We start from the raw sequence: 13,374 nt of genomic DNA, 5'->3' as shown, positions 1-13,374 counted from the left end.
TCAAGATTTCCCCCCCCCCCCAGCACCTTTCCACAGAATCTACACACACCATTTAGGAATGATGGGCCACTAGTGTACCACTAAAATAAGCTTTCTTCCCTAAGCTGACCCCCAAACCCTAAGTAAAAAGCCAAATAAAAGCCTGGCTAATGATACTCCTTTCCAGAGCCACAAAATTCCTATCCAAAAGTTAAAAAGGTTTCTTCATCCTCCTTAAACTGAGGCTGGCTCACCCCCTCCCAATCCAGTGGAGTTCTATGGTTGACTTAGGCTTGCCAAGTTCGCCCGGGGGGTGGGCCCCGCCGCTGGATCGGGCCCCGGGGGAACCCGGAAGTGACATGGGCACGCTGGGCACACTGGGGGCGGGGCCACGGTCATCCGAGGGAAAACGCTGGCGGATGGCGTGTCACTTGGCAACCCTAGGCTGACTGGCTGACAACCACTTGAGTTTGCATGAGGCCTAAATCACAAGGATTGGTCCAAAGCCCTGAAGGAGGCAGGACTTTTAAGGATGATTGCCACAAGTATCTTCCAACCTGTCTTCTAATAGCAGATATCTTACCTTAAGCATTTGGGTGTGAAAAGGAAGAAAAACTGTCCACCTCCACCAGACTTTCTGGTAAGCTACCTTAAACCCTGCATTTTCCACCCCATGATGTAAATTTCCAAATGTATTGTTAACAAGTTACGTACAAAATGTTATGTACGTGGACCGCCACCAGGGATCTGCGGCACATGCAGGAGCTTGGCTCCTGGAACAAAGGAAACTTTGGATCCTGGTTCCCCCAGCCCCAACCAATAGCCACTTTGGCGGGACATTCAAACCCCCCAATGGGAATAGGGGGTGCTGGGTAGATATGTATATAGTTGGCCCTGTCGGGCCGCTAGAGTTAGTCTTGTGTTAAGTACAATAAACGTGTGCAACCGCATGTCGTCGTCCGAGTCCTCCACGCGGCGAACCCAGTACTTTTCACAAAATAACAGGGCTTCTTTGCCATTTGCCATCACCTCTGCAGTTGAATCAGAAGAGAATGGGAATTTAATGTGTCAAAACGCTGATGTGGTGACTTAACTCCATGGTAACCCATGGTACTCTTCATAACACCATCAGCATACAATGATTCTTAGTGAAATTTATATTCAGTCAGGGAGGGACAGCTGTTTAAAGAACTGAAAGGGATGAGGCTTTTGCCGTCAGTAACAGTAAATGTTTTGTGCTTGTGAGTATAGCTCCATCTCATTGCCAATACACCTATCCACTATTAACAGCATATACAAATAACAGTAGGATTTCCATTTCTTTGGTCAGAAGGGCAATAAATATTAAATATTTCAGCACTAAGTTGCAAGAGTTTGCAATGCCATTACTCATACTCATAGCTCAAACATCCAGACTCTCAGGAGAGTAACTAACTCTTCCCCCCCTTCCCAAACTCAAAGATAAAACTAAGAAGCTCATACTTCTAGGAATTATGGGCTTCTCTGCCCCCGTCTGTTTCCCCAGTGTTCTTCTGGAGCTGTTCATCACCCTCTGGATTGCATCATGCTTTCACTTTCTGTGTGCGTTGGGTCTTTCTGGAATTTCTGCATACTTTTATGGCCATTCAGTGGTGACTTTGGAGTCAGTATGGTGTTGCCCCGGGGTATCCAAGAGTGCTTTTGCGGCAGACTTAAAGACTGATCTGCTTCTGAGTAGCAGGTAATGCTAAGCAGACATATTACCTCGGACTGTGCGACACCACCCATGTCTCTGGCCGTTTCCACCCGTTTTTTCCACCCCTCCTTTCTTTTGTCACATCTCCCCCATGTTTGATTTCTCCCAGTCTGTTCCCTCTTGGCTGGCACTTTGGACCCTAGAAATCTTTCCCCCCTTCCACAAAGTCAATCTTCACACAACTTGGAGGGCAGGTAGAGGGGCAGCCCTGGGGAGGTCCTCCATGAGTTTGATGCTTCTAGCTTGCAGGGGGGCCCATTGGACACACTCCTCCCCACCTTTGCACACTGGACCCTAGGGAGGGATCTTTTCCCCCTTCCCCAAAGCCAATCTGCACACAACTTGGAGGGGGGTGTATTAAAAGGAATGAAAGGCTTGAAGGCCCATTTGTTTTTTTTTGTTTTTAAATTAGAATCCTTGGGACACCACCCCTCCTGAAAGACCAGCCAGCCAGCCCCCGAGCTGGCATCTCTCTATGGTTTGTGCATGCCTGGAGTACTCCAGCGGCAGCTAGCTATAGGAGGTGGGAGAGCAGGGAGGAAATGAAAGAAAGGAGAAGGGTGCAGTGTGCCCCATCCCTTGCTCACACACTTGGCCAAGTCGGTGGCAATTGGACCATCCCCAGACATCGCAAGTGCCGTTCTCACACCAATTAAGAAAAACGGCACTTTTCTGTTGTAGCCGCAGAATGACTCAATCGGAGAATAAAAGTATATGCAGAGGGCAGTCAAAGAAATCAGAAGTGAAGCTTAAAAGCTCGATTGTTCGGATTCTCTGCAGTAAATTGCAGTAAGCTGTGTATGCAGAATGGGCCCCTATTTCCTCAGGCTGGACTTCAAACTAACCTTCAGAGATGGCACAGCCACTAGCCACTCTGATGGGGTAAAAGATGCTGGTAGTACCATTATGGACAGAGGGACTATAAGGTGGGTATAATACAAGAGGAGGGGGGAGAGAAAGAGGTAAAGAGGCTTTCCTTTGCAAGAGCTCAAAGCTGCTCTCTTAGGATTTGTGTCTAATATCCCTTCATCATCACCAGGACTTTTCAATCAAGAGAATTAACTGTACTTTTAAACCCAAGGGAGGAAAAATGTTGCATGTACCTTCTTTGACAGAATGGCCATCCATGTACCACCCGTTTATTGACTGACAGCTTTAGCTTTTTCCATATAAATTAAGCCATCTGAAATGCCAGTGTGGTGTAGTGGTTAGAGCAGGTATCTTCGGTGTGGTGCCCACTGACACCTTTTCTGGAGCCCATTAGGTGGTTTTAGAAAGTGGGTAGGGCCAGGTGGGGCTTCTGACTGGAGATCTGATTGGCTCTGCAGATTTTTAAATATGTTGCTTTAGCAGCAGCTGCCACCACAGCACAAGGATTTTCACTGTGTGACTGGAGGGAAGCTGCAGCAGCCATTTTATGGCTGCACCCACCACTCATGTTAGAATTCCAAAGGTGCCCACAGGCTCAAAAAGGCTGGAGACCCCTGGGTCAGAGTGTTGGGCTAGGATCTGGGAGACCCAGCTTTAAACCCGAACTCTGCCACAGAAGCTTACTGGGTGACTGGGTGACTTCCTAGCCTAAACTACCTCACAGGGTTTTTGTGAGGATAAAATGGAGAAGAGGAGAACAATGTAAGACACTTTGGGTCCCCCCACTGGGGAACAGATGAAGAAAAAAATAGTGGCTGACCGCTGTTGGGGTTTTTTTTGGCATGAATTAAGCAATATGAAATGTTTTCACATAATACATTTTACTGCAGCACTAAGAAACTCAATGCCATGTACCACACAATCCTTAAGAGACCTATTAAAAAATAACGAGCATCGTGGTTACCCCAGACTGTGCAAGCTACAAGCTACTTAAACCCAAATACCTGGCAATGTCACCTCTGGAATCAATGCAACCAAGATTTTTAGTATTATCCTACTAGCATTTACACAGGGTTGCAACTGTACCAGTGCTTCAATGTAAATCCCTCCTTCCTATTGGCACAGGTATACCAGTAACTAGTCTTGCCACTCACCTGTCCTACTTTTGTGTCCTTCTTCACCCACCCCTCACTTCTGCAAGGCCTTGCACACCTTGTCACAAAACCAGCAATGTTGCAATACCCTGAGCTGCTGCAGCCACAATGCTATGCCATGACCAAATTTTGCACAACCGCAGGGCCTTGCACTTAATCTAATCCACTCTTCATACTTGCACAGCAAACTACTAAAGCGGGATGTTTACAGAGAGGCTGTCTTAAGCAGTTCATGAACTGCAGCTACCACAATGAACATAAGAAGAGGTTTGCTGGATCAGACCAGTGGTCCATCTAGTCCCACATCCTGTTTCAGACAGCAGGCAACCAATTGCCTTAGAGGGCCAACAAGCTTCGAGCTGAAGAACTACATAAAGTCCGTGTGACAGCCCAAATATTATATAAGATTGAACATGATTGTAACAGCTTTGGCTTCAACAGATTTGACTGACTGTCATATATAATGTGAGGTAAAATGAAACAGCACTCTGTCAGTCACTCTCCCACTTCATCCATTATGAGTGGGAGGAAGAATGAAATAAATAGCCATCCGTTTTTAATGCTGACATACACAGGTCAGTTTGACTCAATAGCGTCTTTGTATTGCTCCACATTTAAGAGACATCAGCTGAGGCTGTCATGTTACCGTGACTTGAGAGTAACAGGATCAGGTAGCAGGATCAGGGCCCAAGAGAAGCTAATAATTTTTTATATGCTGGAAACGCCAGTAAGAGTCAGCAGAATAAATATCCCACATTTACTTATTTTAATAGCACTGAAATCCATAATATAGTTCATTTAGCAATCAAGAGTGCTATTCTTTCAGCTCATCAGAATGTATGTTGAAGATGCTTGTGTGCAGACAGACAGCAGCTTACAAACCACAGCAGCAGAAAAAAGAAACGAGCTTCCTTTAACCTAGTTTCAAGTACAACCCTTTGATCAGGAAACCTCCGCTTTACCCATTGTTTTGAAAGTAAACAGCAGTGTTACTACTGATTTCAACAGTACAATGTTTTAAGGCTGTTTAAAACATTCATTGGCTGTTCCTCAATACTTTATACTCTTCCTTTTTCACAACCTAGAAAGCAGGTTTGATGCTGCAACACAAGATACACTTTACATTCCCGTGTCCTCAGACTTATAATATTGCAATTGCTGGTTTGTGGAGGATATTTTGAAACCAAGAAGATTGACAGCCATGAGGCACTGAACACTTTCAATGGCTAAATATGACATATTGTGGGAATCTGCTGCTAAAGTGACTTAGGTGTTGTTTCTACTAATAGATCAACCTAGGAATACTTTTCTACCTTAGCTCTGCTTACTTAATGTGGCTCATTCTGTCTGAACCATAATAACATTTTGTCTGCCTCACTGATTTTTATTTTCTAGTTTACAGCCATGACAGCTTTTTAAAGTCTTAATTTAAGTCCCTTAAAATTCATAGTCTGGAAACGTTTACAGTCCTTCTCACTGGGCCATCACCACACTCGGGAGCAGCGGCCGAAGGGCCACTTAAACGCTGTGATATTATCTTGATACAAAGTGAAGCAGAAAAGTAATCCACACACTCTGCCCAAAATTTATTCTTTTATCACCAGAAACAGTTTAGGCTAATCCAACCCATATTACATGAATGTAATTTATTTCTCTTACCTCAAACCAATATATATATATGTTGGCCCAGTTACAGCCCATACCCTTGTTGAATTGGTATTAAAGGGTACCATCGAAACTTCACAAACACAGCTAAACCAATCTATGAGAGTCATCTCTGATTGCCAACTAACTCTTCACAAGGGATCACTCCACAGAAATTTGGGGTCTCTACCTATGTTATGCACACAAATATTTGAGTTCGTAATCACTCACACAGTTAAGTGCATTCAGTTGTGCTCGGTTTTTGGAATGCCATCTAATAAATATGCAGATGTTCCAGGTGCAAGAATGAGGTAACCATTACAAATTCTTATTCTAAAGGGAACTGAAGCACAACTTTCACAACTCAAAACAGAATAATGGGGCAGGAGTAATGTGAGGACATCAAGAGGACCACGGAGAACATACTTCTGCCTGAAGTATACAAGCACAGTTTCTAGACAACCCTGACTCCATCCTGAACCTTATGGTTTCTAGTCCTTATGAAGCACATTTATAGATAGATAATAGACAGACAGACAATGCACTATGTCAAATTTATTCCACACACCTTTCTGGACTTCATCAAAAACTAGATGTTGGAGAACTTGGTGGAACCAGACTTGCAAATGAGCTCAGTCTATACTATGCTCCTTTGCTGAAGTATCCCTGGCAAAGCTCAAAAACTGAATTGCCAGATGTGTGTTGAATTTACCCCAAAGAAAGTGGTCACAAAATCATGGCCATGTAAGTAAATTACAAGACCTGAAAAGAGAAGGCCAGATCTGCTGACTATGTGAGTAACCTTGTTTCACATCACATATCTGTGTCTCCAACTAGAGAGTGTTCCTACTTACCTTCTGCTCCAATAGATACCAATTTGACTCCTTTACTAGCAATGAAATCAAGAGCTTTGTTCACATTTGAGATTTTATGCACTCGCATTTTGCCTCTTTCCGGTTTAGCCAAACGTTCACCTGGACAGAGAAAACAAACAAAAAAATGCATGTCATTTCCCCCTATGAACATGATCATTCTATCTCAGTTAAAAAATGTACATACAACTCCAAGAATTGTGTTTACTTTTAATGGAACTTTTGAGGAAAACCACAGATTTAACCGACAGGACACTGGAGATTTTATGCAAACTAAAATGTCATTCTTGCATCTGGAACCTCTGCATGTTTATTAGATAGATCAAATATAATCTGGGGATGTAAATAGGGTTTACAACAACAAAAGTGCAGCACACAGTAATAAGTAGCAGAGAATAACAAAACCTCAAAAAACAACTGTGTGATAAATTTCCTGCAAGATATTCACAAAGGAAACTTCATTTAAAGTGAAATGTATCTACTGTCTGAAGTAAATCTGTCCATATAATCCATCATAGGAAAATGCAGAAGCCAAAGAATAAATATACAGAATAAATATACAAAAAGTATTCCTAGGGAATTTTTCCAGAGTTTCAGACCTCTGGTCCTTTCTCAGATGCTATAGCAATTTAATAGTTTGTAAAGGTTATTTAGGAGCTGCGGTGGCTCAAGTGGTTAAGACGCTGAACTGCAGGCTGTGGAAGGTCAGTAGTTCAGCAGTTCGAGACCCGAGTGTGCCGCATGACAGAGTTAGCTCCCGTCTCTAGTTCCAGCTCCTGCCAACCTAGCAGTTCGAAAGCAAGAAATCGCTAGAGAAATAGGTACCACTTCGGTAGGAAGGTAACAGTGTTCCGTGCGCCTTGGAGTTTAGTCATGCCGGCCACATGACCACAGAAACGTCTTCGGACAGCGCTGGCTCTTCGGCTTTGAAACGGAGATGAGCACCGCAACCCTAGAGTCGGATTCGACTGGCTTTTGAGCAAGGGAACCTTTACCTTTACCTTAAAGGTTATTTAGCTGTAGCCAACTTAGACTCATATAACAGACTTATTAGGCTGGGCATCTCCAGGAATTTTTTTTAACATGGAGCTGGTAATTTTAATTATTTTGTTTCAAATACAGTAATGGGCATCTACAACTTTAAATGCCAGCAAGGAACAACCAGCTGTATTCAATTTAGTTACATGAAATAGACTCAGTAGGCTGGATACTCTGAGGCATGTTTTTGGTCCTGATACATTGAAGCAGGCTTTAGGTGTGCTGGTTAGAGCTAAGGAGACCTTGCCCAATATAGAGTGAGTATATGTTATACTAGTTTTGTGGTCCATACATTGTGCCATTTCGAGTGAGTATATGTTATACTTGTTTTGCAGTCCATACACTGTGCTGATTCTAAATTTTAAGGAAAATTTTAAGGAGGAATTCTCTTTTGCAAGATAATAGAAAAGCATTATCTTATTAAAAAGATGAAATGAGACTCTCAACAGTTGGTAAGATTTGATGTGACTCTAGTTTTGAGACTATGTAACAGTGATAACAATGTAATGATGTTCATAATGTAAAAGTGGTTTTTTTGCAATATTGTGATTATTCTTCATGAAATATTGTTGGTTTTGAGTGTTTGTTACGTTATTGCATTTTGTACTTTTTACAGTTTTTTGTTCCTGAGGAATGACCAAAGGTCTGAAACACTGGGAAAATTACCTAGGAAAAGTGTTTGACTTTTTGTATATTTATCTTGTATATTTATTCTTTGGCTTCTGCATTTTCCTATGACAGATTATAAGGACAGATTTACTTCAGACAATAGATGCATTTCACTTTAAATGAAGTCTCCTTTGTAAATATCTTGCGGGAAATTTAGCACACAGTTGTTTTTTGAGGTTTTGTTATTCTCTGTGATGTAAATAGGGTTGCCATTCCCCCAGTGGGGCCAGGGTATACCCCAACTTTGGGGGCCCCCAATCTGCTGCAGCCCAGCTGACTGGTGGGAGAAGCCCCACCCCAAGAAGCCCCCTCCCAGCACCACTGGCGCCGGCGGGATGACATCACCTGGGAGTGACATCATTGTGTTTCTGATGTTGGGGGAATTGCTCTAGGTTTTGGGCAGAACTCTATGGTTTTGAGGCCAAAAAACCATAGAGTTTTGCCAAAAAAAACCCCTAGAGTGTCACCCCCAACCGCGGAAATGTGATGATGACACTTCCAGGTGATGTCATCGTGGCACACGTGCTTTGTACTCACATCAGAAAAACTCAAGGAAAGATCTGAAGTCCCCCCCACCAGCAGCCAGGTAGGACCTGGCAACCCTAGACATAAATGAATGCTCCTTAATCTGAAAAATTTACTGCACATGAAACACAAGCACTTCAGGCAGAAGGCAACCTAGAATCAATATATCTAATTCTCAAATGGCCAAATCTGTGGGTGCTTAAATCCAGAGACACAAGCAGATAAGACCGGTCTTTCTACAAACCTGAAATAAGTCCTGCATTTGCAGAAAAATCTGAAACCTTCAACACACAAACACACACATTGGGAGTATTATATCATAAGGAACTGTGAATTTGGTAATGTTTTCTTATTGTATCGTATGGTTATTTTAACCCTTTTGAGGGGGGGAAATTTCCTTTAGTTTCCCTTTTCACTGTATTTTGTCCAGCAGCGTGGTCGATTGTGGAGTAACTACAAAGTTGGAAGTCATAGGGACTTGAAGGAAGTCTATAAGGTAACCATTTGTTATGACAGAGAGGACCCACCTGTCTGATGTTATCCTCTCCCATGCAGGTAGGTACGGGAGGAGATGGGTGGAGTGCCACGGGATGGGTGGGAGAACAGAGTCAAAGGCTCTGCTTTGGGGCTTTGCGCCTGGATTGAGGAGCGGGTGGAAATCGAGGTTTGTTTCAATACTGGCAGGAAGACATACTTGTTGATCTCTGCCACTGCGTCTCAGGGGATGACTTTAGGGAGGATCTGCGTGACCAAGACTTGTTCCAGGTTTTGGACCTGGACTGTCTGGGGGCTGAGGAGATTCCCAAATTGTGGGACATCTTGATGCTCTTATCTAAGTCTTGCAGTCCATTGTATAGCTAAACAGGCCTTCTCCTTCGAAAGGAAGGTCCTCCACAAAAGGCTTTGTATCTTGTTGCAAGGAAGTGGAGTGCAACCACACATGGCACCGTAGAGCCACTGCAGAGGTGAGTGTTTTGGCTGCTACATCCAACATATGCTTGGCTGAGCTGAGCTGGTGTTTGGCCAGGATCATACCCTCCTTCTGTAGTTGTCTGGCTTGGACGCTATGGATTTAGACAATTGCTCCCAAAGGGCATACTGATACCTGACCATACAGGCCCTGTAGTTGGAGGTCTTGATACCCAACACTCCAGCTGAATTAAATTTCCTCCCGAAGGAATCTAATTTCTTTCCTTCTTTATCAGGGGGTGAGGACTGAGTGCGCCTGCCCTTGGAGGATGAGTTTACTACAACCGAATTTGGTTTGGGGTGGGTGAACAAAAACTCAGCGCTGGGCTCCTGGACCTTATACATGTGGTCGATCCTGCAACTGGAAATGGGAGTAGAAGCTGGATGCACCCACAGGGCTTTAGTCACTTGTAGCAGGACTGATGTCATGGGGAGGGCAACAGCTGTAGAAGTGTCCATTTGAACGATGTCAAAGACCAAATCAGTAACTGTCGGCAGCGATTGTACCATCGACAGTGCCAAGGTATGAGCCACCCGCTTAATGAACTTTCCGTAAGACTTCAGATCCTCAGAGGGAGATATTGGAAGATCTTCCGACACTTCCTGCGGTGGGGAGGTTTCAACTGGATTATCTTGGTTCTAATCCCCTGAGTGTTGTGAGGAAGCTGAAGACGCAGAGTGTTCCGAAGGATCCGAGAATGTTATCAGGCGCTTCAGTACCGACCGTGTCAGTATCGACTGTGCTACTGTCTGAGTTACTGCAGGGGTCTGCTTATGTTGTTTGTCGGTACCGACGGCTGGGGTGGTAGGAACTCTGACGTCTGTGGAGGTTCTTGGTATCGGGAAAGCCGGGAAGAGGTAGACTGGTGATCCCATTCCATCGGCATACATGGTGGGAGCCAGGGCATGTTGGCTAACAGTGGGTACACCCCATACAAATACTGCCATTGTCATTGATCCCAAGGGGCCGGTGGTGGAGGGAACGGCCCTTTGGGTAGATCTTGATCTTTGATCGACAAGCGATATGGGAAGGGACGCGCAAGTGCATGAGTTCCTCATCCCGAGTGAAGGCTCTTGACACTGGAGGATCGGGAGACTTGAGTCAAGTCCATGTCTTGCTCAGAATCCGTGAGTTGGATTGGGTGCAGCAAAGGTGAGGGTGGTGCACCTTGTAGCTGGCCGAGGCCTGATTAGTCAAGCGAGGCGGCCCCAAGTACAGGAGTCAGTTCTGACTGTCGATGCTGAGTCAACAGAACTTTACTAGGGGAGCCCTTCTTATGTTTCTTGTCCTTGACAGGCTTGGTGTCCTTGCCCTCCCGGTGTTTTGGGGCAGGAGTATGGGCTTCAGACTGAGGAGTCGGGACCGAGCGTTTCAGTGTTGGTTGATCGACATCAGTGTGGGCCGGTGCCAGGGACAGCACGGCAGTCGATCCCGAGGCGGTTGTCAACCTCGAAGCATGCCCCGACATATCTTGAGACGACGCCATCGGCGAGAGGGCTAGTTCCAACAGAGTGGTGCATAGTCTAGCAGCCCTATTCTTCCTCGTTTGCCTTGAGAACTTCGAGCAGTGGGTGCAAGAGTCCACTAGGTGGGCTTCCCCAAGGCACAACAGGCAAAGAGAGTGTCCATTGGGGGGGCGATCTTACTGCCACACCTCAAACACTGCTTGAAGAAGCCCCACCGTTTCGCCATAGGCTGGGGGTAAGGGAAGTCTGCCAAAGCAGTGTACTCCCTGGAAAAACAGTTCTAACTGAATTTCTTACAGGTAATCTGAAGAGACAGAGAAGAAAGGCCAAGTAGGCCAAAAAAGAAGAAAACTACCGACTGGAGCAGAGAGGGTCCAAACAGTGCGGCGGTCTGATGAAAACTGGCAGGATTGTCATGCTCCTCCCCTAGGCATGCGCACTGGAGCCCTACCCGTAATGGGGAAGCGGGCACAAAAATCCTTTTGTTTTCAATCTCTACTGATTGGGGTTGGCACAGGCGCACTATATCCCAGAGATGTGATGCACAGAGACCACGAAGAAGATCTTGCATGACTCACCCAGGCCTGGCTACTTGCTACTTACAGCAGCCATGCCACAAAAGCCAGTGTGTTGTAATGGTCAGCATTTCAGACTAGAGTCTGGAAGACCCAGGTTCAAATCACCAATCTGCCAAGGAAGCACAGCCTAACCTATACGGTTGCCAGCCCTGGGTTGGGAAATACCAGGAAATTTTGGGGGTGGAGCCCGGGGGGGGGCAGGGAGTAGGGGAGGGGAAGGGATTTCAGCAGAGTATAATGTTATGGAGTCCACCCTCCAAAGCAGCCATTTTCTTTAGGGGAACAGATCTTGGTCATCTGAAGATCAATTGTAAGAGCAGGATATCTCCAGTTGCCACCTGGAGGTTGGTAGCCCCTGTAACCTGCCTCACAGAGGGTGTGAGGTTGACCCTGGAAGGAGAGGGTGCTGACAAGTTGTGGGACCAATACCATTTGAGGAAGTTCTACCCCATCTTGCACTGACACTTTGTTGTTGTACTGTATTGTTGTATGGTTTTAGACTGTTTTATCTGTTTTAATTCTGGCACTTGTGCCTTGTTGTTAGCCACCCTGAGCCTTCGGGGAGGGCGAGATATAAATCCAAAAATAAATAAATAAAAATAAAATAGAGTTGTTGTGATGATAAAATGGATGAGAGGGGAATTATGTAAGCTCCTTTGGGTCCCCATTGTAGAGAAAGGTGGGGTATAAATGAAGCAAATAAATAATAAATACAGCTGAAGGTGAGGAGTAGATAAAAGGTAGGTAGGTAGGTTGGTGGGTAGAAAGGAGAAAAGGAAGCAGGGAAAGGGGAGGACATGTGAGTTGCCAGGAGGAGGAAAAGAGGAAATAGTTTGGGCAAGGTGATGTGGGGACAGTGTTGTTGGTACTCCACTGTGCAACCTAGCTAGCACCACACAAATGGGGCTGGTGCAGACTGGCAGTCAGTACCACTTAACAGGTACCTAGTTTTCCTGGGCAGAGGCTTCCAGGTTAAGGGAAGGATAAAAACTGAATACAGGGAGTCAGATGAAGGTAGGTTGGCTGGTGGGTGGGAATGAGAGAAGGAGGCAGGAAAACAGGACAGGCTATATGGGCTTTTAGGAAAGAGAAAGAGGAAATAGTGGGGACAGGAAATGAGATGCACCCTGCAGATCCTTGCAGGTCCCTTGTTTGCCCTTTTCTAAACATAATAGCTTTCTAGAAACAGCTAGTATTTGCACAGGGAAGCAACCCCCACATGAAGCTCCTACCTACAGTCTGAAGTGCTACAGTATTAGATGAGTGGTTTTATGTGCTTTTTTTCCTGAATGAGGAGATTGGCCCTAAATTAATGTGCAACTCCCTCACATTGACCTTTTACTGGAATTCAGCAGAAACAAAACCAAATGATTGAAATTCTTTGCTTTATTGTCTACATTCACACTGATGGCCTTGCCTCCCTTATCACCCTGATCTCATATCCTGAAACATCCCTGCCCATGTCCTTCACTTGGCTAGTTTTGTCATCCTCCATTATCTTGCTCCCTCAGACAACTATGTTCTTTATCTTTTGCTATTCCTTATGACTGAACTGTCTCCCAGAACACCTATATTATTGCACCCCTCTCATTTCATTCCCATCCCTCTTCAAAACCCATCTTTAGCACGAACCCTTTCACAAAACCCCTCAGTTTCTCCCTTGCCTGCTGAAACTACAGTTAACTACATGGAACTGAAATTAACACATATTCTTCTCCTTTTTACAGCCACCTCCACCTCCTTCTCCTCCCTAGGTTGTTTCTTGGGTCTCACATTTTAGACTGCATGTTCCTTGGGGCAAGGCCCCATCTTCTTGTGCTTTCTAAAATGCCCTGCACATTGTGATGGTGCTATATCAATAACAAATAAAAATA

At 44.9% G+C, this 13,374-nt stretch overlaps 1 protein-coding gene across 4 annotated transcripts in view; it reads right to left on the bottom strand.

Moving 5' to 3' along the window:
* The window catches only part of ACTN1 (actinin alpha 1), a 115,716-nt gene that overhangs the window by 41,702 nt on the left and 60,640 nt on the right, over window positions 1–13,374 (bottom strand). For all 4 annotated transcript variants that reach the window (XM_015413304.1, XM_015413305.1, XM_015413307.1 and 1 more), the window contains exon 3: window positions 6,237–6,356. In XM_015413304.1, coding sequence (XP_015268790.1) covers window positions 6,237–6,356 — 120 coding nt within the window. The remainder of the gene's footprint in view (window positions 1–6,236; window positions 6,357–13,374) is intronic.

This window comes from Gekko japonicus, unplaced genomic scaffold (assembly GCF_001447785.1).
Source record: "Gekko japonicus isolate JY-2015 unplaced genomic scaffold, Gekko_japonicus_V1.1 scaffold32, whole genome shotgun sequence".
In the NCBI taxonomy this organism is placed as follows: Eukaryota; Metazoa; Chordata; class Lepidosauria; order Squamata; family Gekkonidae; genus Gekko; species Gekko japonicus.
Note: the sequence above shows the minus strand (reverse complement) of the source record. Positions and strands in the feature narration are given on the sequence as shown.